Below are 20,622 nucleotides of genomic sequence, written 5' to 3'. Positions count from 1 at the left end.
GGACCTGTTATCATTATGGATTGTAAATGTTAATCCTATGCAGTGCGGTGCATTATTTTTACATTGTAGTAAATAATATCTATATTTATGCACTTGTTTTCTCATTAATATTTTCAGTCCTCACAATAATTTGCTCAGTGGCTTATCATTGCTTTCCTTCAATATAACAATAAGGCTTTTATTTAAGTTATTATCAGCAGCTTTTTTTCTACAGTGAAACGTAAACAAATTACAACAAAGCACTCAATTAAGTCAAGATTAGGAGTTGAAGCTTTTTACGTAGCATATTATGGCATTAAGCACTTTCAAAACTAAATTTAACAGGAGGCACTTTGGGCGTAGTCCTCCACTAAAGCAGGTCACACTTGTGGCACTATTTACTTTTAAGAGTTAACAGTATTTTATTTTATTTTTATAGGTATTTTGTTTTCCTTGTTCTTTTTAAACATACTTGGAGATGTTTGTGGTGTGGGAAAAATCAGAAAGAGTAGCATGACAAATGTTTACTTTGATTACACAATCATTATGTAGGACTAGGTAATGAATAATAAGTAACGATTTGTAAATGATTGGACATGAATATAACTTGAGCTGGTTATACTGCAGTAAATGTTTACCTAAGTGGGCAGCTAATTCTCTTTCTTTTATTTTTAAAAATATTTTTCTACTTCTTAAGAGCTGTCTCTTCTTATTTTCTTTAAAGAGACAACACATTTTGGTGTCAACTTAAAAGAAGCAAAGATGAAATGTAAAAATGAGATCAGAGGTCAAATGTGACATGATATTTGGATGCAAACTATAATGTGACATTTAGAATCCCTATATACTAGTATAATTTCATAAATGTTGCCAATACAAACAAATGTATTAGAATTATAAAAATAGTTTTAAAGATAAAATAGATTTTAGGAAGGTTTGACCTTGAATAAAAGGTCAGAGGTCCAAAGTAACATGAAATTTAGAATTTTGATCTATAATTCCCTGTGCACCTACATGTTGTTAGTAAAAAACACGGACAGTTAGAAACATAGTTTTAAATAACTCTATATTGCGTTATTATTATTCCTTTGAGTTTCAGATCAATCCATTGAACCTGAAGGAGCGCGATGTGACTGAAGCGCTTTGAGTGCTTATGTAGAATAGAAAAGTTCTATATAAGAACCAATCCATTTATATGTTGACAATGCACACCTCAAGTTTTTTCGACCAATAAATCAGTAAGTTGACCTTGAAGACCAAATGTTGATGTATTGTTACCATTACTCCACTCTACACCTCTACAAAGTTATTAGAGTTCATTCAAAACTTTTCAAGCCATCACCTTTAAAGAAAGATTGATCATTTAATAGTTGACCTCTTTATTGGAAAATAGAGGACCAGAAATATTTTATTTTGGAAATCGTAACCGGAAAAGAATCTTCCTTGACACTGAACTTCCGGTATCAGAAACCGAGGAGGAGGAGCTAAAACATCCGTGAAGAAAAAGGAACCGTGTCCTGTGTCGTTGAACGTCAACTGATGACAGCCCTGTGAGAAAGAAGATAAAACGAAACAAATCGTTGTGCTTTGTTTTTGGTAAGTTTATACATTTGTTCGCTTTATCGCGGCTTTTCTGCAACCATTTTTTTCCTTCTTAATCGACAGAATATTGAAGTGAAAGTAGAAGTGATGAACTTTACAGGCCAAGGGCAGCCAGAGCTGTACCTGTTTGGCAGGATGACACTGATATAAACTTCTGCTCTCACTGTTTTGCATATCCTGTATCCGCAAAATTCTCCTGTGATAATATCAGAAAAGCTGAGTATCAGTCTGCAGTTTTGAATTAAATCTAACTAGCTTGAGATTTTTAGCGAACAAGCTTCACTAGTCATATACCTGGGATATTTGGCAGAAGAAGAATGTATTTTGTATTGGATGAATTTAAGTACAATTGAGTGCGTTAGTTACTACATTAAGTAGCTGATGAATAGATATTCTTAGCAGAAAATCATTCGTCTTTTTGAATTAATGAAAAAATCCTACAATTATAATATTTCCAGCTTCTCTAATATGTGTATTTGCTTGTTCTCTTAGTATTCAATGAAATTTAACTATTATTAGTTTTGAAGTTTGGTTCAGAATAGGACAAAACAAGACATTAGAACATACCTACTATTTTTTCCTGACAGGACCACAAAATAATCAACAAATGAATCAAGGGTAAAAAATAATTCATTTGTATGTTTTGGTTTAAATGGTTTTCCAAAATAAAACATTTTTTTTAACTCAGAGGTCACCTGCGTCACCTTATACATATAAAAATGGTGGGCATATGATCTGACTGCATGCACACTGTTTGGATCCACTTTATCAGATGCTGTCTGACATGTTTCACTAGTGACCAGTGCTCCCTGACCAAGACCAGTTGTGCCAGGACAGCAGGGCACACAACAGACGCATCATGGCTGCCAGGCACCAGAGACCTGTGGCTGCTTCAGACAGCTTAGCGAGGACCAATGAGAAGAAGTGCTGTGAGTGGTTGCCTTTCTGTCTGTGTTCTTTAGATGCGATATAAAAAAGAGAGGTGTAATCTACCCTCTATTAACGAATTATTATGAACTTTGACATATTGTTAAATGTCAGCACTATTAACGACTGCACCTTCTGGCATTATTAGCATGCATACACTGTGTGAGAGTGCTTGTAAAGGAAGGTACTAAAAATACTTTTTGATGGATTGTAAGACTGTAAATGAGTAACACTCAGTAAAAATGTCTGTAAGGTGAGCTTAATTTTAACTTCACAGTCAGACTTTAATCTGGTTATCTTCAATCTGGAATGTGGGACAGGGCCTAACGTAGGAATTCAACTTTAGTAGGAATTCAGCAGATCTCTTTAACTACACAGTGTTAATGGGATCTGCTGTGAGAAACTCCAGTCATGTCTGTTCTTGCCAGAGAATGGTCTTCCACAAACAGTGATGGAAAAGCAAGGGGGAAAAAAAATCAGTTAGAAATGTTTCCATTTCATGCTCCAGCAGACAAGGTTACACTGTGATATAGAAACATTAACCTGCAGCAAAGGGATGACGATATTGTTACGTAAAATAAAGGTTAACTAGTTAGTGAACTTTGCAGAGGTGACATTTTATTATTACAGAACACTCCCACTCTTTGCTGTCACTGTATACAGTAGGCATACCTGCCCTTTTATTTTGAAGGGTGGATTTTAGAGGGGGGCGGTTGGTTTTGAAATGTCCTTGAATGATTAATAACTAAAGCTTATGGTTATGTGCATCTGTTTTGGTTTGTTTTTTTGTACTTATGTAAACTGCAGCTTGGGCTTCCTACATGACCAATTCTCCAACTATGATCGTGATGATCGGATTGCCCGCTAGGGGGAAAACCTATATGTCCAAGAAGCTCACACGCTACCTCAACTGGATTGGAGTACCAACAAAGGGTCAGTAATCAGGCAATGCCTGTTTCACAAAGTCAGACACCTTTTCGCAGGAAATCAAGCTAGTAAAACCGGATATGTAGGTTAAAAAAATAAAACTGTAGATCAGTCAAAGTTAGGGTGGTTATGATGGAGTCTATGATCATCAGGACTGCAGAAATATCCATCTAATAAAAATCTTGATCTTCAGGCAAATTATGTAATTTGTAGTTGTATATGTCAACATCTCTAAACACATGGCTCTGTTTGTTGTTGTTCACCTATGTTTCATGTATATGTAATGCAGCAGAACTGGTTTGACAGATACAGCTGGTTAGGCAGAGGCAATCATTTTCACTTAGTTTTATTGTCATTTTCTGACTGTTTGTTTGTTCCCTTGCAGTTTTTAATCTTGGAGTGTATAGGAGAAACACAGTAAAGTCGTACAAGTCCTATGACTTCTTCAGACATGACAATAAAGAGGCAATGGAAATTAGAAAGTGAGTAAATGAAATCCTATTCATATTCGAACCTACTTTCATAAAGTAGTCCTTGTCACTAAATGCACCTGGCTCCTTTAGATGTAGGTCAGTCATGCAAATTCTTTTGTTGAGTCACGTTGTGTTTGTTTAACAAAATGGCGACATAGTTATTACAGCACATCACACGATGATGATAACGTTTATGAGCTACTGCTTTGATTTCCTGCTTATTTTTCCACAGAAAGTTTGCCATAGTGGCACTTACGGATGTGAAGACCTATCTGAGTGAGGAGGGAGGCCAGATTGCTGTAAGGACACAAAAACCCTGAACATTGTTTGTATTATGTAATACATTTAAAGCACGGTTTGTTTTATGCTGAATGCTCCATGTTGTCTCTCAGGTTTTCGACGCCACCAACACCACCAGAGAGAGGAGAGAGCTCATCCTTAATTTTGCAAAAGATAATGCATATAAGGTTAGAACTGCACTTATAACTGAATAATGAAACGGTTTCTGATAACCAACTTTTTGTTGTCAGATCACAGTAATATAATGAAGCATGCAATGGCTCTTCTTGGCACGTCTTTTCTTGGAAAAAATTTCATTCACAGCCAGTTTCCAAGAAGCATATCTCAGATATTTAAGACATCCAGAGGTTACCAAATCTTCATGACTGGACAGGCTGAACATTCTTTTCTGAACACTGTTTTGATTTCAGTGCCTTTTTCAAACTGTACAACAGACAGTAGTTCATTTGTGCTGCAGTCATTTAAAAATTGACAATTACACCTTTTCCCCCCTAATTATGCACTTCTCTTTTTTCAGGTGTTTTTTGTTGAATCAGTATGTGATGATCCAGATGTCATCGCTGAAAACATTATGGTAAATCATACATTTACTTGCTTTTTGTCTTCATGTATCAGCAAGCTTGTATCCCTGAAGTAATGAAGCTCATGATATACTGTAAATGTCTCCTTCACAAAGGACGTGAAGGTGTCCAGCCCAGATTATCCTGAGAGGGACAGAGAAAGCGTCATGGAGGATTTTCTGAAGAGAATCGAATGTTATAAAGTGACCTACCAACCTTTAGATCCAGACGAACACGACAAGTAAGAATACCCCTACTATTTGTATTGTTTAGTCCTCTTAACTTTTGCAAAACTCTAATTTAAAATGGCAATATTTTTTTCATTGAAGTTTAAAGTCAAGGAGACATTATATGTAAAAGAGCATGTACTGCAGAAGTTGTCCAGAAGATGGAAACAGAAGCTCATTTATAGTGCAAAGCAGTGATTCAGAGGCCATTACTTTCTGAACTCCTACTAACTTAGTTTAAAATTTGGAAGTTTAGTGGTTTGTTTAAAGTCTTTGATAATTACACTGATAATATTTTTAGATTTTTATTGATCTCACTGAGATCATACAGTGTTCTTTTAACTGGAATAAGCAAAAATAGTTGTGGATCGTTTTACTGCTTCTCACTTCTTATGACCTTGCTAACAAGCTACTGCGAGAGAATTTCCCAGTGTATTTACACTATACCACAAGTACAAGATATGTCTTCTTTACCCTTGAGTTTTATTGGCCTGAGATTTATGTGATTCACTTATTGTTATCTTTTCCTCTGCCTTACAGGAACCTGTCCTTCATCCAGGTCATCAACGTTGGCCGTAGTTTCTTGGTCAACAGGGTGCAGGATTACATTCAAAGTAAGATAGTCTACTACCTCATGAACATCCACGTCCACTCCCACTCCATCTACCTCTGCCGACACGGAGAGAGCCATCACAATGTGGAAGGACGTATAGGGGGAGACTCTGAACTGTCAGAGAGAGGAAAAGAGGTGCTTTAGGTTTTTTTTTCTTGTAAAGAGTTAGATGAGATTGGTAACAATGCCCATATTTATGTTTTAAATTTAATATTAACACCAACAGGCTAGTTTAGCATAAACAGGGTAATGGGTGGTTTGGCTCTGGCTAATATCACCTTCAAAACAATAAGCTTTAAAAAGCGGTGTGATCAAAAAGTTCTGGGAGAAGGACGTCTAACTCAAAAATCAGTTTTCAACATGACTGCTAGTTTTAGATGACCCTGTAAAAAGTCCCATTATGACTAATTTTACCTGTGTGATGTGTGCTGTATCTTCTCCCGTGTATCAACAATACTTTTACCTTGATTTTTATTTATGTGATGTGGAGACAAATCTGGCCACATTGTAAGTGAAGATAATGTAGGCAAAAAAATGAAAGATTTCACTGTGCGTTCATACAGCTCTCACCACATAATGATACGGGACACAAAAATTTGAAGACAGGAAGGGGTGTTTTCTAAATAAATGTGAAGGCCGTTGTGAAGTCATCCATACATCCATTTTCTGCCATTTATCTGGATTTGATTCATGAGGACAGCAATCTAAGTAGATGCCCAGACCTCGCTTTCCCCAACCACCCCCTCCATCTGATCCCAAGCCAGCTGAGACACATAATCTCTCCAGCATGTACTTGGGCTCTTGCCAGTAGGACAGTGTGCAAACCAGCTTACCTAGAAGCCATCCAGGAGATATGCTTGTTAGATGCCACCCTCACTGGTATCCAGCAACTCATTGTTTCAGTCACTACCAAGAGCTTGTGGCAATGGGTGAGGCTAAGAATGTCAATAATTAGCTTCGTTCACTTTAGACTGCAGTTCACTTTACCACAATAGACCGGTACAGCAAAGTAAATCTAACTCTCCACTGACTTGTGAACAAGACCTTGAGATACTTAATACCTCCCACCTGGGGCAGTAAGTTGTTCCTGATCCACCCTTTTCCAGCTAAGGAGGTGCTGATTCTCATCCCAGCCACTTCACCCATTGCAAACCACCCTACTGCACACTGGAGGTCACTGCCTGAACACATCATCTGTGAAAAGCAGAAATGTGAGCAGAATCATTGATGAAGGGCAGCCATGGTGGAGTCCAAGTTTCACAGAGTCTGACTTACTACATGCAATGCAAACGAAGCTCTCACTACTCTGACTCCTTCTTCACCTCTGGTGTCCATCATCTGGTTCAGGGGTTACCGCCGTGCACTTTGTAGCCACAGCTCTGTGGCTCTCAGCTTTGGCAATAGAGCTGCTTAACATGGTCCACTTATACTCAGTTTTTCTAGCCTCTAGTTTCTAGCCTTTCTTGTGTGGTGCACAAACCTGTCCATCACGACAAGGTGGCAATTGAAGAATTTAAGGAGGGGCATCGTTGTAAAATTAAAGAACACATGTAAGTTGTCAGAATGGAACTTGCAGAGAGTGATCTAAAAGCAGCCTAAACATTTTAAATCAGGTTAGGTTTTTGATTCTCACGGTCCTGCTCCTGGAACCTGTAAAATATAGTTCAACTGAACATGGGAAGAATGACTTTATAGTCAGTTCTTAAACATATTTGTTTTTTTATGTGCTATGTTTGACAGTTTGCAGTAGCACTGAAGAGGTTTGTGAAAGAGCATAAATTGTTGGACCTGAAAGTTTGGACCAGCCAGCTAAGACGCACCATTCAGACAGCAGAGGAGCTGGGTATTCCCTACGAACAGTGGAAGATTCTCAATGAAATAGATGCTGTAGGTATTACTTAAGTTGTATATATACAAACTTTTGTTAAACTTCTTGAAATACAGCTTAAAGTCTGCACTTTAATGACTCCTTGATTGTTTGCGTTTGTGCATCTGTCATGTCTGCAGAGGCAAAACTACAATAAATGTGTCATTTTCATGTGTGAAACTGTATTTGCCTGCATATATAGGAACAGACACAGTGAAAACATAATAAGTCTCGATCTTATTACTTTGTATTTTAGGGAGTGTGTGAAGAAATGACCTATAAGATGATTGAGGAAAAATACCCAGAGGAGTATGCTATGAGAGACCAGGACAAGTATCATTACCGCTACCCTGGAGGAGAGGTAAAAGGTTTCATTTTCTCCTGGAGTGTTGTTTGACCTGCCATATATTACCACTGTGAGTGTGTCGAGTTTATGCAACAGGCTTTAAATTTCAAGTTTATTTTTTACTTTTTTTTTCTCATTATTCTTTTACCGTAATGTGAATGCCAGAGGGCTGCGGATGAATCATCAGTCAGAAAAACAGAAGTTAAAAATGTTGGCAGCCGCAAGAATAGCTTCTTTTTTAACTACAAATGCATCATTATATGTATGGAGTAACAGAAGATTTTATGTTGAGATAAGTAGAAATACAATGAGCTCATATTGCAGAGGAGCATAGAATAAAGACACGTCAGCTATATTGTTGCTGTTCATCATAAGTAACACTGACTAATAAAGAAAAGGGAAAATTAAAATAACAGTAAGCACATGACAAAATTAGATCTTGCAATAGTTAGTCAAAGATTTTTTGATGTAACAAACTGAAAAATGTGAAACTGAATGGACCTCTTTCATTTGACTCTGTGTAAACATTCCTCTCTCCATAGTCCTATCAGGACCTGGTTCAGCGGCTGGAGCCAGTGATCATGGAGCTGGAGCGACAGGGCAATGTTCTGGTCATCTGTCATCAGGCTGTCATGCGCTGCTTGCTCGCCTATTTCCTGGACAAAGGCGCAGGTGACATGCTCAGAAATAGGATATGCTAAACATGCTAAGGCACCTTCTCAGATTACATGTTTAGAGTCCTGACTGATCTGGTTCATCCAGCATTGTCATTATCACAACAAATTTGCCCAGATAAATCTTTCATAAGCACTCATTCATACACGTTCATTCAATGCAGTTTAGTTGTATTTAAATAGTGCCAAATCACAACAACAGTTGCATCAATGCGCTCAGCAGAAATACAAAGTTAGCAGAAATACACTAAATGACTCAGGCAAGTGCAACTTTAATGGGTGAGAAGCAGTTTCCAAAGCACTTACTATTTTTGTGTCTTTATATTTGGAGAAATATCACATGGGGCACTAAATTTAGGTATTGTCATGACCTTGAAATGTGCATTTCCACATTACCAGTTGTTTCCTTATTGTAGATTATGCAGTTGGCATTGTGTGAATGGCTGCATAGCAGCGCCAAAGGCCACGAGTGTGCAGGTTTACTTTACAAAAAGCTGATTTTAATTTTCCCCAATATATCCTAAAAAATTATTTCATTTCAGCAAAATGAAAATAAGTGATTTTTAAGGAATAAGTGGGCCTGTAAAAGAGGTAATCTAAACAGAACCCTTTTTCTAAATTGCTGCTTAAAAAAGTGGGAGACAGCTCAACCTATATATTAGTGGATGAAACCATTATGAAGGGAGAAACCAGAGGGGCCGTAACTAACTCAAAACAAATAAACCCAATTCCTCCATGCTCTCACAACAGATGGTTTCATTTCACTCATTAGGTCTCTGTATTTCAGCCAGCCACACCCTCAACCCCCTCTTTGGTCTAACCAGAAAGGACTAAGCCAGGTAGCTCATAAAGCAGAAAAAGTAATTAAAGCAACTTATATTAATCTGTGAGAAAACAATGTAAACCAAATGTGCACACCATCATTTAAACTACAGTCTAATGTAATAAAATGTGTGGAAAAAAGAAACACAAACTAAACAAGCTAGGTGTGTACAATCCAACTCCAGTGACTGCAACAAAAATGTGGTAATGATGTAATGATGTGGGAGTTTGTGAAACCATAAATCTGGTTTATGTGTTGAGAGTAGTGTGGTTGAATATTGCAAAAGGGTTATTTCAGCTACTGTGCTGCTGTGGGCACGGCTCTCGCAGTTTGAGCAGTGAGAACCGCACATAACTGACGGGAGGTGTTTTCTGAAGAATAAGTAGTAAATTTATTTTAAGTCTTTTTAAGTGCTGCACAATTTCAACCAATCACAATCAAATTAGTTATTATTCTCAATCTCATCTACAAATGGCGCCAGACTATTGCATCACACATTCTTTAGTACTTGAAGTGCAATTTATACTTTTATAGACATCAGCCGACTGTGCGCTGTTAGTACGTGCATCTCTAATTCATGTAACAGGATTAGGCATAGGCTTAGGTGAGTAGCTTGTTAGATGGATGTTGTGTCCACCCACCATGTTTTCTGTACCATAAGCTCTAAGTTGCAGCGAAGAACCTCTAAGAATAGTACAGCTTTAACTGCAGTATACTGTGTATTAAGATGTGTCCCAGTGCAGTAAACAGGGTGGATGTTATTTGGCAGAGCAGAATCACTGATATAAATATTTTGACCACATTAGACAGTGGATGGTAATGAAACAATCAATCATTTAGTTAGACTTTCATTCTGTGATTGTCTTTTTAATGCCACCACATGGGGGAGTCAAAGTCACAACCTTTCAGATCAACTTTTTCTGCATGAATATTTTTTTAATGAATTTAGGTGGAAAAGCCACATAAAAATGCCGACTGTTTCCAGATTAATAATATTTAACATAAGGAATATCTGCTAAACGTGATGCAGTGAGGAGAGCACCACTCTTTGCAGACTACTCTGTCTTTAAGTCATGTAGGAGATGATTGGTTTTAAAGTAGCACCATGTGCCTGATAATGCACTGAGTTATGTCTCCAGAGATTTAGATATTCAGGTATGTCTGTAAAAAGTGATGTAAGTAAGTGACGTCTGTATTGACGTACTTCTCGATTGCCGCTGTCTTCTTCAGTGTTTGGAAAATAAACAGATCAGACAGACGCCATCAACAGCAGTAGCAGGAGTTCAAGTTATACAATTAGGACTCCCCGTGATATAGAAATGTGTTTTTAGTGTCCCTCTATATTTTCATTTATGAAGGTAAATATTATGACATAACTAAAATGTTGTCCAGAAGGGCTAGAAAAAATAAATGAGAGTGAAAATAAAATAACAAAAACACAGGACAGGAAAAACTCACGTTGTTAGTATTGGGCACAAACAAGGTAAGAATGTCGTATATGTGAACGCCATTGGCAATCAAAAACTCGGAAAGGGACAGATTAAATCATTATGTACAGAAAGCTTCTTTATGTACTTGATCATGTGACGTGAGCATTACTTTTGGAAAATAATTAGTTCAGACTCACTACCATAATTAGGCGTGGGCAGAAGTGGTTCTGTCAGTCAGCAGAGGAAGTGGTCAATGCTCCTGGATCGGTTTAAAAGCTCAGCCGCAGTCTGACTCCAAAAACCAAAGTGTGGGTGCTGCTTTGACTGCCTTCGTGTCCAACTGCACTGCCCACCCATGAGACATACTGCAGAGTTAACAGTAACATGCACTGTACCTCCATAAAGCGCAGCATAAGTTTTACAGCTGGCCTGCCATTTCAAACATGAGAGAAAACTCCACAAACATGTAGGGGAATATGAAAAGCATGACTGGGTGAAACCACAGTAATCTCACTGGTCACTTTTATTCATGTTGGCACAGATGACCTGCCCTTCTTGAAGTGCCCCCTACACACTGTCCTAAAACTCACCCCTGTGGCTTATGGTAAGTCCCTACTTTGTTGTAAAGTCAACTAAACATCCTCACTTGTTTTTGTTGCCCTGTTGTAATTTATTTTGGTTCCCTCTCCTAGGTTGTAAAGTGGATGTATTTGACCTGGGGGTGGAGGCTATCAACACTCACAGGGATAGACCATTAGTAAGCTTCTGCCTTTTTTAAAGGTTTCGTATCCCAAGCATGTGGTCAGTTTTCTGTAAAACCGTTCATCCTGTTCTTTGTCATGTGTTTGTCCATAGTATGGAGATCAGTCATCTGTGTTAACCAGCGCCATGCTAAGAGTTATTCTTTGGAATAATTGTTCCTCATTCTTGAAAAGCCTTTCAGAATTGCACTTGTAATTTCGATCCAACAGTTAGATAAGAAGATTTATACCAATCATATCTGACTATATCTAGAAAGGAAGCAGTGGAAACAACAGCTAGCCTGTGTTTATCTTAAGTTATTTACAGTCACGAGCCACTTTATTTGGTTGCTAGTATACCATTCTAGGATCAGGTTGGATCCCCTTTAGCCTTAAAAACTGTCTTAATTCTTTGTGGCATAAATTCGACAAGACACTGAAAAAATTCCTCAGAGATTTTGGACTGTATTGGCATGATTGCAACACACAGTGGCTGCACATTTATCAGCATGGTCTCAGTCTACTGCTCAACCACATCCCACAAAACATGGTCAGCAACAATAATGAGCGAGACTATGGTGTTTAATCAATGCTCGACTGATAATAAGTAAGGAAAGTGTCCCTCCCACCATTACACCACCAGCAGCCTGAACTGTTGCTACCATCTGAATGTTACAGCAGGAAAGCTGACTCATCAGATCAGGCAATATTGTGTTGTCCAGTTTTGGTGACCCTGTACAAATGGTAGCCTTGTTTTCCTGTTCTACCCTAACAGGACTAGCACCCAGTGTGGTGTTCTGCTGCTGTATTTGTACATTTGCTTCTAGGTTCCATGTCTTAAGCGTACAGAGACACTTTTCTGCATATCTTGGTTGTAACTAGCGGTTATTGCAGTTACAGTTCTCTTCCTCTCAGCTCAAAGCAGTTAGCTGTTTTCACCCATGACACAGCTGGTGAAGCGTAAATCTTTGTCCCAGTTTTTCTAATGTAATGTGTGGGACTATTTCTTGATCAGGTGCAATGAATCCCGATGTACCTGTTGATTGAGAAATTAAACTGAAGTGTAATAGAACTCTTCATGCTTTTGATTAGTTTATGAAAAAAGATAAAAACTTTTATACTTTTTCACTTTGTGTTTATCTTGTCTTGGAACACATTTAATAAGTGACTTATTATTAAGTGATTCAAGCAACATTTACTATTTTTGCTCAGAAAATGGATGATGAGATGTCCATGTGTAGCAATTTAGCTTCAAAGTTGGCTTGGCTAATATAATAATTAAAAAACAGTGTAACAGTGTAAAAAAATGGTGTTATTTTATCCTCCATTTACTCTGAACTGCTAAAATGGCACTGAATTGCATGGGGCACTGACAATAACAATGTTGCCTTGCTTGTAGCCAAGAAGGTTCATGTGAAAAATGGAGACAACAAAAAGTCTCAGTAGGCACAAATTTGGAGGCCGTCCTTGCTTGTCTTTTTGCAGGCATGAGAATGTAAACAGTGAAGACACATGACACAGCTGGTGAAGCGTAAATCTTTGTCCCAGTTTTTCTAATGTAATGTGTGGGACTATTTCTTGATCAGGTGCAATGAATCCCGGTGTTTGGTCCTCACTGTGCCAGTACCGTTACGGCCATTGTCTCTTGTGGGAGATAGGTCAGTGCAAAAAAGTCCTCCACCTCTCCCTGTCCTTCTGTTGTTGGTTCCAGGTGGAGGGGAGCTCTTTGGTGACTCCTTTTAAGTGTTTCTTAGTTGGCCTTTCCTTTGTTTCCCTCAGGGATTCCTTTAAAGGTTATATCTGGTAGTGCTACTTTTAAAAGCACGTGACCCATCATCCCCAGTGCCTTCTCTTTATTTGTTCAGCAGGTAGTTGGTGAATTGCTTAACAAAGAGCTTGGTTAGTACTCTCTGTTTTCACCATACACACTTTTATAATTGATAGTGTTTCTTCTACTAATGTCAGCAAGCTATAGAAACTACAGGAAAGTCTGTGGTAAGTTATGTCTGAGGTATATTATTAACTCTGTTTCTGCTTTTATAAACACCTGTTGTGTGGGGAAATACATCCAAACTTGTTTATGTGCTCAAACACCTTTATCGCTTTTGGGAAATTCCATTTAAGGAGTTCCCTTAAATGTTCTGAACTTTGAAGAAATATATCAGGACATTCCCTTGTAGCACTGATCAGTGAGGTCCATGTCTGCTCTCTGCACGTGGAGCTCATGCTGATTAGTTACAAGTATTTAAAGTCTGAGTCCTGAGACAAAGTGGGTGTTAACACATAAACACGTTTACTGAGAAACCTCTTGTTAACTGTGGTGAGAAATATCCTGTCCCCTCAGACTAACATGACAATGGCTTTCCTATTTATGGTTGTTTGTGTCAGTGGCTGTCTTTCCCAAACATGGAACGCACTGATTTTAGACCAAGGAGAAGTTTAGTCATTGTAACATAAAAGTCAGTCCACTTTCTCTTTTTGTTCTTTGCTGAGCAGAATAAAGGCCAAACAGATGCCATCCTACCAGCTTTCCTTCGAAGAAACAGCTTCACACCGCTGTCCAGCCAAGACCAGATTAAACGACCTCGTCTTTACAGTGTGGGGAACCATTCACATACTCGTATGTCCCAGGCCCCTACTTTACCCAGCATGCAATTCTCAGAGGCATCTGAAGGGTCAGAAACAGTACAAAGTGAGGTCAGTGCCTGTCTCGCACGTGATACTGTGGTTATAGGTCAGCTGGTATGGCTGAATATACAGATAAATATTATATATTCATATAAATATCTAAAACAGACTAAACCTTTGGTAATCAGTTATTACTGGAATATAACGGAACAATGTTATCAAGTGCTATCAAGATTGTTCTTTAGTTTGTTCTAATGTGTTTATCACAGGTGGGATGCACTGTCTGGACAATCACTGTTCTGCATATACACATATGCCCATCTCTTCTCATACCATACAGCATGAGGGAGGATTATTTATCTTTTTACTTAAATATTTGATTCGAGGTTTAAATAAAGGTATTCTGTCTGTACAAATGTACTTCAAGTGTTAAGGTTTTGGGCTGGCAGAGGCCACCTTAAGCAAACCGAGGATGGTTTGTTTTTCATGTTCATGGATGTTTACAACAAGCAATGTTCCTTCATAAGGATGTTGGATGTGTATACATGAATATAACTTTTTTTCTCCAATGTTTTTGCTTGTGTTGTTGCCCAAAAAGTGACCTTTTAGCTGTAGTAGGACAGAAAATCAGTGTCTCACTCTGAGCTGTGACCTCAGATTTTAATATTAGTTCAAGTTCAGTCAGCGCCAGTCAAAACAAATAGCTCATTCCTGTTTTGGTTAAAGCAGTCTACTTTCTCTCCCTTGCTTTTTCCTCTTGCAGAACTCTCTGAATGGAACAGACGACTGTGTGGAGTTTAAAAACAGAAGTGCATAAAAAGGTATTCATAACCTTCCTCTTATCTGTTACACAGAACATCTATACATATATCAGTATACTGTATACTCTGTACTGTACTTTACAATACTATACACTCGCCGGTGACCTTATTAGTTACACCTTATTAGTACTTGTTTGGACCCTTTTTGCCTTCAGAACTGCCTTGATTCATGGACACCTCAAAGATTTTGGTCTATATTCACTTGATAGCATCAAACAGTTTCTACAGATTTGTCAACTGCACATCTGTGATGCAAATCTTCCACCACATCCCAAAGGTGCTTTCATGTTGTTAACGCCAAGTTCTGACCCTACCATCCAGATGTCACAGCAGATCTTTGTCCAACTTTGTTGACTCTGTGCAAATTATAGCCTCAGTTTGCTGTTCTTAGCTGATGGTGCATTCAGAAATGCTCTTCGGCATACCTTGATGGTAGCAAGTGGTTATTTAGCTGCATAAAATAACATAGCAACAACCTGTTCTCAAACCACAGTTCCAGAGATCAGCTCTTTCCAAAAGCTTGACAATAAAAGTATGTCTTCAACTTTAATTTAGAGACATTCACAGTTGATGGTCACTCGGGAGTCATTCTACAGCAGGGGTAGGCAACTCCAGGCCCCCTGGATCAAAACACCTGAATCAAATGATTAGTTCATTACCAGGCCTCTGGAGAACTTCAAAATATGTTGAGGAGGTAATTTAGCCATCTGAATAAGCTGTGTTGGATCAAGGACACATCTAAATTTTACAATTTGTGTCGGCATTATTTTATGTTTTTTAACTTTGTTTAATCATTATCTGTAAAGCCTAAAAATCATTGTGTGGGAAAAACCCAGGAGATCAGCAGTTTCTGAAATACTCAAACCAGCCCATCTGCATTCAAAGTGACTTAAATTACCATTCTTTCCCTTTCTATTGCTTAGTTTGAACTTCAGCAGGTCGTCTTGATCTTGTTTTCTTTCTTTAAAGCAAAGAAGTTCTGCCATTGGCTGATACTTGCATTAACTAGCAGTTGTCCAGGTATACCTAACAAGGTGGCTGGTGAGTGAACTGTATTACAGTTGTCTCATTGCTTCATATTTGTCAGTTATCCCAGGCTTTTCTCGACGGGTCCAGTACTGACAAGCATGGACCAGCAGAAAGAAACCCAAAAAGCTTCAGTCATTATGATTTTAAGCATGGACTTGCAAGTTAGAGCCTGTGTGTACATAAATGATGCCTTTGTGATCCATTCAAATATACAAATCAAACACTTGTACCAAAGACACTCTCAAAACCATCCATTAGTTGCTAGCACACTCCATATACTATTGCAGATTACAGTCATGGTGTGCTTTATTAGATGTCGAATATGCTGATTGTGAAATTTATACCTCAACCTTTTTTCTTCAATGTAGTATAAGAGAATTTCTGTCTTGAAGGAAGCCATGTACAGCCTTATTTTGTGCTTAGATTGTTTCACTTTTAATTTTAAGGTCCGTTAGTAATGTGCATTCTCCCTCTGACAACATGTAGCAATAAATGTATTGTGAGGTGCAATTTAGGTATGCAGAAGTGCGATTTAGTTTTCAGGGGGAAGCCATAAGCTGTAAAAATTAATGACAAGTTTCGTCTAGCCCTATAAAAAGTGCAGGATCTACTGCGTGTCGACTTTAATCTGTGACAGTTATTTGATCTTCTCTCTTGAGATGTGTACTTCTTCTTTTGTTTTGTCTTCCATATAAATAACAGCTTTGATATGGAATCGTGACACTGTGATCATGTAAAGCTGCTCACCTTTGAACTGCATAAAATTGATGCAGATTTTCTAAACACAAAGAGCTTAGTTGTACAGCAGCATTGGATGTTATTTTGGTTTGTAATGCTTTAGTCATAGGGAAAAGCAAATCAGGGCCTTTGTAGTGTTACCTTCACTGTCCATAAGGAACAACAAGATTGAAAAAGGTTCATTTAGGAAAGTACCTTTATTTATAGGAATATAGGCTGTGACCCAGGTAATCAAAGATATGATATGCAAAATTGTTTCCTTGAATGGAAGGAAATGGAATTGACGACGCATTTGAATGTCTTAACATGAACTTGTAGCTAATGTAGCTGCATACATTTTACCAAAGTTAACTATACACTGTTTTTACACAGACTGTCATTTGTATTTAAGACTGACTTGGAAATAAAGTCTTTATTCCAGCAAAGAAATCTGTGCAATCTCAGTGGGAGTAACCTTCCTGTTTGCTAAACTCCAGAGACATGCATGCATCAACAGAGTTGAATGAGGGAGTGATCTAAGGACAAATCTAAATCTGGGAATGAGATACATTTAGATTGAAACGTAACATTTGGATGATACAAACCTGATATCTTGCTTTTGTGACTCAGATTTTCACTCCGTGGTCTGTTCTGCTTCTACTGTAATGATAATGTTTTCTAACATGTAAATCCAATAGTTTTGTTTCAGAGTTGTATAGAAAAAGGAGCTCTGTGCAGCACATTCAGCTCTGAATTGTGAATTGTTTTTGTTCTTATTTTAAATAAATAAATCCCAACTTATTTGATTTATGATTTAAGATACTGATTTGTATTTTTTTGTGATTACTACCAGGAAATCACGGAAATGCATGAAGAAAAAAGAAAGTAAAAGCAGCACTGCTGAGAAATGACCCTCACATTGCTTTGACGCCTAAATAAGGCCTTGAATGACTGGAATGAGATAAAAAGCTCTGGAGAACTAAAGCACTGGTTACAGGACAAAATATTCCAACGGGTATTTAAAAACTAGGAATGTACACCAACTTTTAAAAAAAAACTTTTCTTGGTAAAAAAAAATTTTAGAATAAAATATCCAGATGGTGTTGCATGGTGGGTCACTGTTGCATCTCTCTCATGACTTCAGTTGTACATGACGATGATTTGAACCCAGAATTCATCACTCCATCAGGCCTGTTGCCACTGATTTTCAGTGCAGTTCTTAGTTCTTGTAATTTGGCCTACCTCAACCTTTTCTCACCGCTTCTCTTCCATCCCTGACGAGGCTTCGACAAAGATGGATCAACTGAGGGGCCAAAAGCATCTTTTAGGTCCTGTGTAAAATCATAGCTAGATTTTTCTCCTCATTTCTTAAGGACGTGGCTTTCAGATACTGTCTTTTCTTATTTTCTGTTTTTAAGGTCTGTTATTTCTCATTTTGTCTTCCACTTGTCCCGTTTCCCTGATTTTTTTTATGACATACTGAGATATGCTAAGTATCTGGCTAATAGCTCTAATAGTCCTAATAGCTCTTCTGGGAATCACTTTGTTGGTGTAAATGGGCCATTCTATAATTGGAGTACAATTTAAGTTTCAAAAATGGTTTAAAAAAAGATCATTTTTTTTGTAAAATTTTCATGGTAACGGGATTGCAAATCAGTGATAGCATTAGTGTTTTCTCACAAACAGATAGTCGCTATGGAATGTAATGGACTGTGAAATTCAATATTAATGTAGTTATGTAAGTCAAGGAAGGAAACTTTGAAATGACTTTTCTTCTTTTTTTGAGTGACACACTCAATCTAGCCAGAAAAGATGGGGAAAAATACAAAATATGTCAAAGAGGACTCACTTTTTTCCACTCATGGTGTCAGCACACACCTCAATCATGTCACTCCCTTGTTCCGGATCAATAGGTTTCTGTAGCAGGATCACAAATACACTGTGGGATGCAACTTGTAGTGCATAATTACTGTTCTTTAAAAAGTATTGTTGTCAAAAAAATGGTTAAACAGATAAAGTGAATTTGTAACTTATTTTAAATGTTATATTGGAAAAGCAGTTTGGTTATCAAGAACTTGGAGCAGGAGAAAAATGCCATTCTGAGGAGTTTGAAACAATTGAACAATTAAATACGATGAGCGTGTGTGTCTGTGTGCTAGAGTGGAAGAGCAAGCCTCTAAAGATAGACGCACAACATTAGTTCATCATTAGTTTTTTTGTATGCTTAAATTATTCAAGTGTTAAAAAAAATCATTCCTCTGAAAATAATTCGGTACAAGGACTGGACTGAAAATTAGTGGAAAAAGCAGCCTAAAGAACTCTTGAGAAAATTACAAGGTTTGGCATCTTGGAAGCAAAATATAAAGAAATGTGCGATGACTTTTCCACAGAATCATATTGTAGCTGCTGCAGAAGTTGCAATTTCAAATGCCAAAACTGACTCACTGTGACTGATACACGGTTAGTTATAGTGACTCAGAACTATTGTGGCAACTCTGCCACCACCAGCAGGAATTTAAAACAATCTGCATTTAAGTAACATGTCCTGAATTTCATAACCATTATTAGAGTTGCTGAAATTTTTAATTTTGGTTCCCTATGCAGGAGGGAATAATTAAAACATGTTCCAAACTAGCAGATTTTAGAATATAATTTTACTCTCCTTCTATAACTTAAGCCAGTGTATACAGTGCTCTGAGAAAACATTTGCCCCTTTTTTGTATATTGTCACACTTACATGTTTCAAATCATCACACAAAGCCTTTTAATTTCACATGAGACTAAATAAACTAATTAAATAAAAATGCAGTTTTTAAATGACAATTACATTTATTAACTGTTATTATTAATGATTGCATTCATTAATTCATAAATGACTCATCCAGGAGCTAAAAAAAAAAAACAGAACATCATCTAGGGAATGAAAATGGCACTTGTCTCAGTTAAGGTCAGAGTTCATAATGGAATGCTAACAAAGACACTGGGCAAAAATGGCAAGGTTCCAAGGTGAAAGCCACAGCTGACCAAAAAACAAACAAACAAAAAAGTGTTCATCTCACATTTTCCCAAAAAAGAAAAAAACATCAATCATCCTGATGATCTCCAGGACATTTAGGAAAACTGTTGTTGACACATTATACGATCATTTTGTAAAGGTGGTGTTTTGGTTGGTGTTAAACTCTTCTGGATTATGATGACACCCTCTGCTGCACCTGGAAAGGGAGAGGCTGCTTGTGGCTGTCCGAGGAATCTGTTGTTGCTGCTACAATAATGACTTTGCCGGATTTTCCTTCGCTCACCCACACTCTTCTCACACACTTTACGTCATGGCTCCCCTGTTATTATGGGTTGCTGTGCTTACATAAAAATACTTTCTTACGTCTTTTATCAGTCTGTGAACTGTCATTTGCTGGAAGTCTTAAATCACGACTGGATCACCTCGGCACTGAAATGGATTACAAAGAATAAAAGAAGGTCAAGTCTGTAACGTGGCAAACAGCTGAAACACAATATCAGCTTAATCTGCAGGATTAAAATGGTCATACAGTTAAATTCAATTCCAAAAAATAGCGTATATTATATTGTAAAGGCACGATATGGTGCAGGTCTGGTGGTTTAGGCATATTAAAGGACCAAATTAACTAAACCAGTTTAAATAGCATTCTTATACTGGAATAATCTTTTTTTGCTATGAAAGCCCATTATAAATTTATTCTGTTTCTAAAGCCTCGTAGAACTTTCATCCCTTTTTAATCTTACACGATGAATAAGCAAATAACCACCTACTCACTAAAAATAAACCTGTCCTCCTGCTTAAAATGTATAGATATTGTTACACGTGAGCTTTATTTGGGCTGTTAGGGATTAAATTGAATTACTTTTGCCTACCTATCAAGCACATCGCTATCATAGATACTAAAATGAAGATTATAGGACTTT

General features: G+C 37.6%; 1 protein-coding gene across 6 annotated transcripts; it reads left to right on the top strand.

The window, feature by feature from the left end:
• Positions 1-1,443: 1,443 nt before the first annotated feature.
• On the top strand, positions 1,444-17,563 carry LOC116310926 (6-phosphofructo-2-kinase/fructose-2,6-bisphosphatase 2-like). 6 transcript variants are annotated; one of them, XM_039604592.1, is made up of 17 exons: positions 1,444-1,575; positions 2,354-2,510; positions 3,316-3,441; positions 3,821-3,917; positions 4,141-4,207; positions 4,301-4,375; positions 4,726-4,782; positions 4,885-5,009; positions 5,536-5,743; positions 7,349-7,495; positions 7,732-7,836; positions 8,364-8,493; positions 11,290-11,352; positions 11,441-11,505; positions 13,985-14,185; positions 14,880-14,937; positions 16,034-17,484. In XM_039604592.1, the coding sequence occupies exons 2-16, from the start codon at positions 2,441-2,443 to the stop codon at positions 14,931-14,933; spliced, it is 1,590 nt and encodes a 529-aa protein (XP_039460526.1). In that variant the 5' UTR covers positions 1,444-1,575; positions 2,354-2,440; the 3' UTR covers positions 14,934-14,937; positions 16,034-17,484. The 6 variants fall into 6 exon arrangements, with proteins under 6 accessions (XP_039460526.1, XP_039460525.1, XP_039460523.1 ...); XM_039604591.1 differs by lacking the exon at positions 16,034-17,484 and adding an exon at positions 17,537-17,563 and having other exon boundaries at positions 1,452-1,575; positions 2,378-2,510; XM_039604589.1 differs by having other exon boundaries at positions 1,452-1,575; positions 2,378-2,510.
• The last annotated feature ends 3,059 nt before the right edge of the window (positions 17,564-20,622 follow it).

The sequence above is a fragment of the Oreochromis aureus genome, linkage group 20 (assembly GCF_013358895.1).
Source record: "Oreochromis aureus strain Israel breed Guangdong linkage group 20, ZZ_aureus, whole genome shotgun sequence".
Classification (NCBI taxonomy): domain Eukaryota; kingdom Metazoa; phylum Chordata; class Actinopteri; order Cichliformes; family Cichlidae; genus Oreochromis; species Oreochromis aureus.
Note: the sequence above shows the minus strand (reverse complement) of the source record. Positions and strands in the feature narration are given on the sequence as shown.

Coding starts and splice junctions, on each gene's coding strand:
- LOC116310926 (XM_039604591.1), top strand. CDS start 2,441: ATGGCTGCCAGGCACCAGAGACCTGTGGCTGCTTCAGACAGCTTAGCG. Junction 7,496..7,731: donor TTCTCAATGAAATAGATGCT/GTAGGTATTACT, acceptor TTTGTATTTTAG/GGAGTGTGTGAAGAAATGAC. Junction 7,837..8,363: donor ACCGCTACCCTGGAGGAGAG/GTAAAAGGTTTC, acceptor CTCTCTCCATAG/TCCTATCAGGACCTGGTTCA.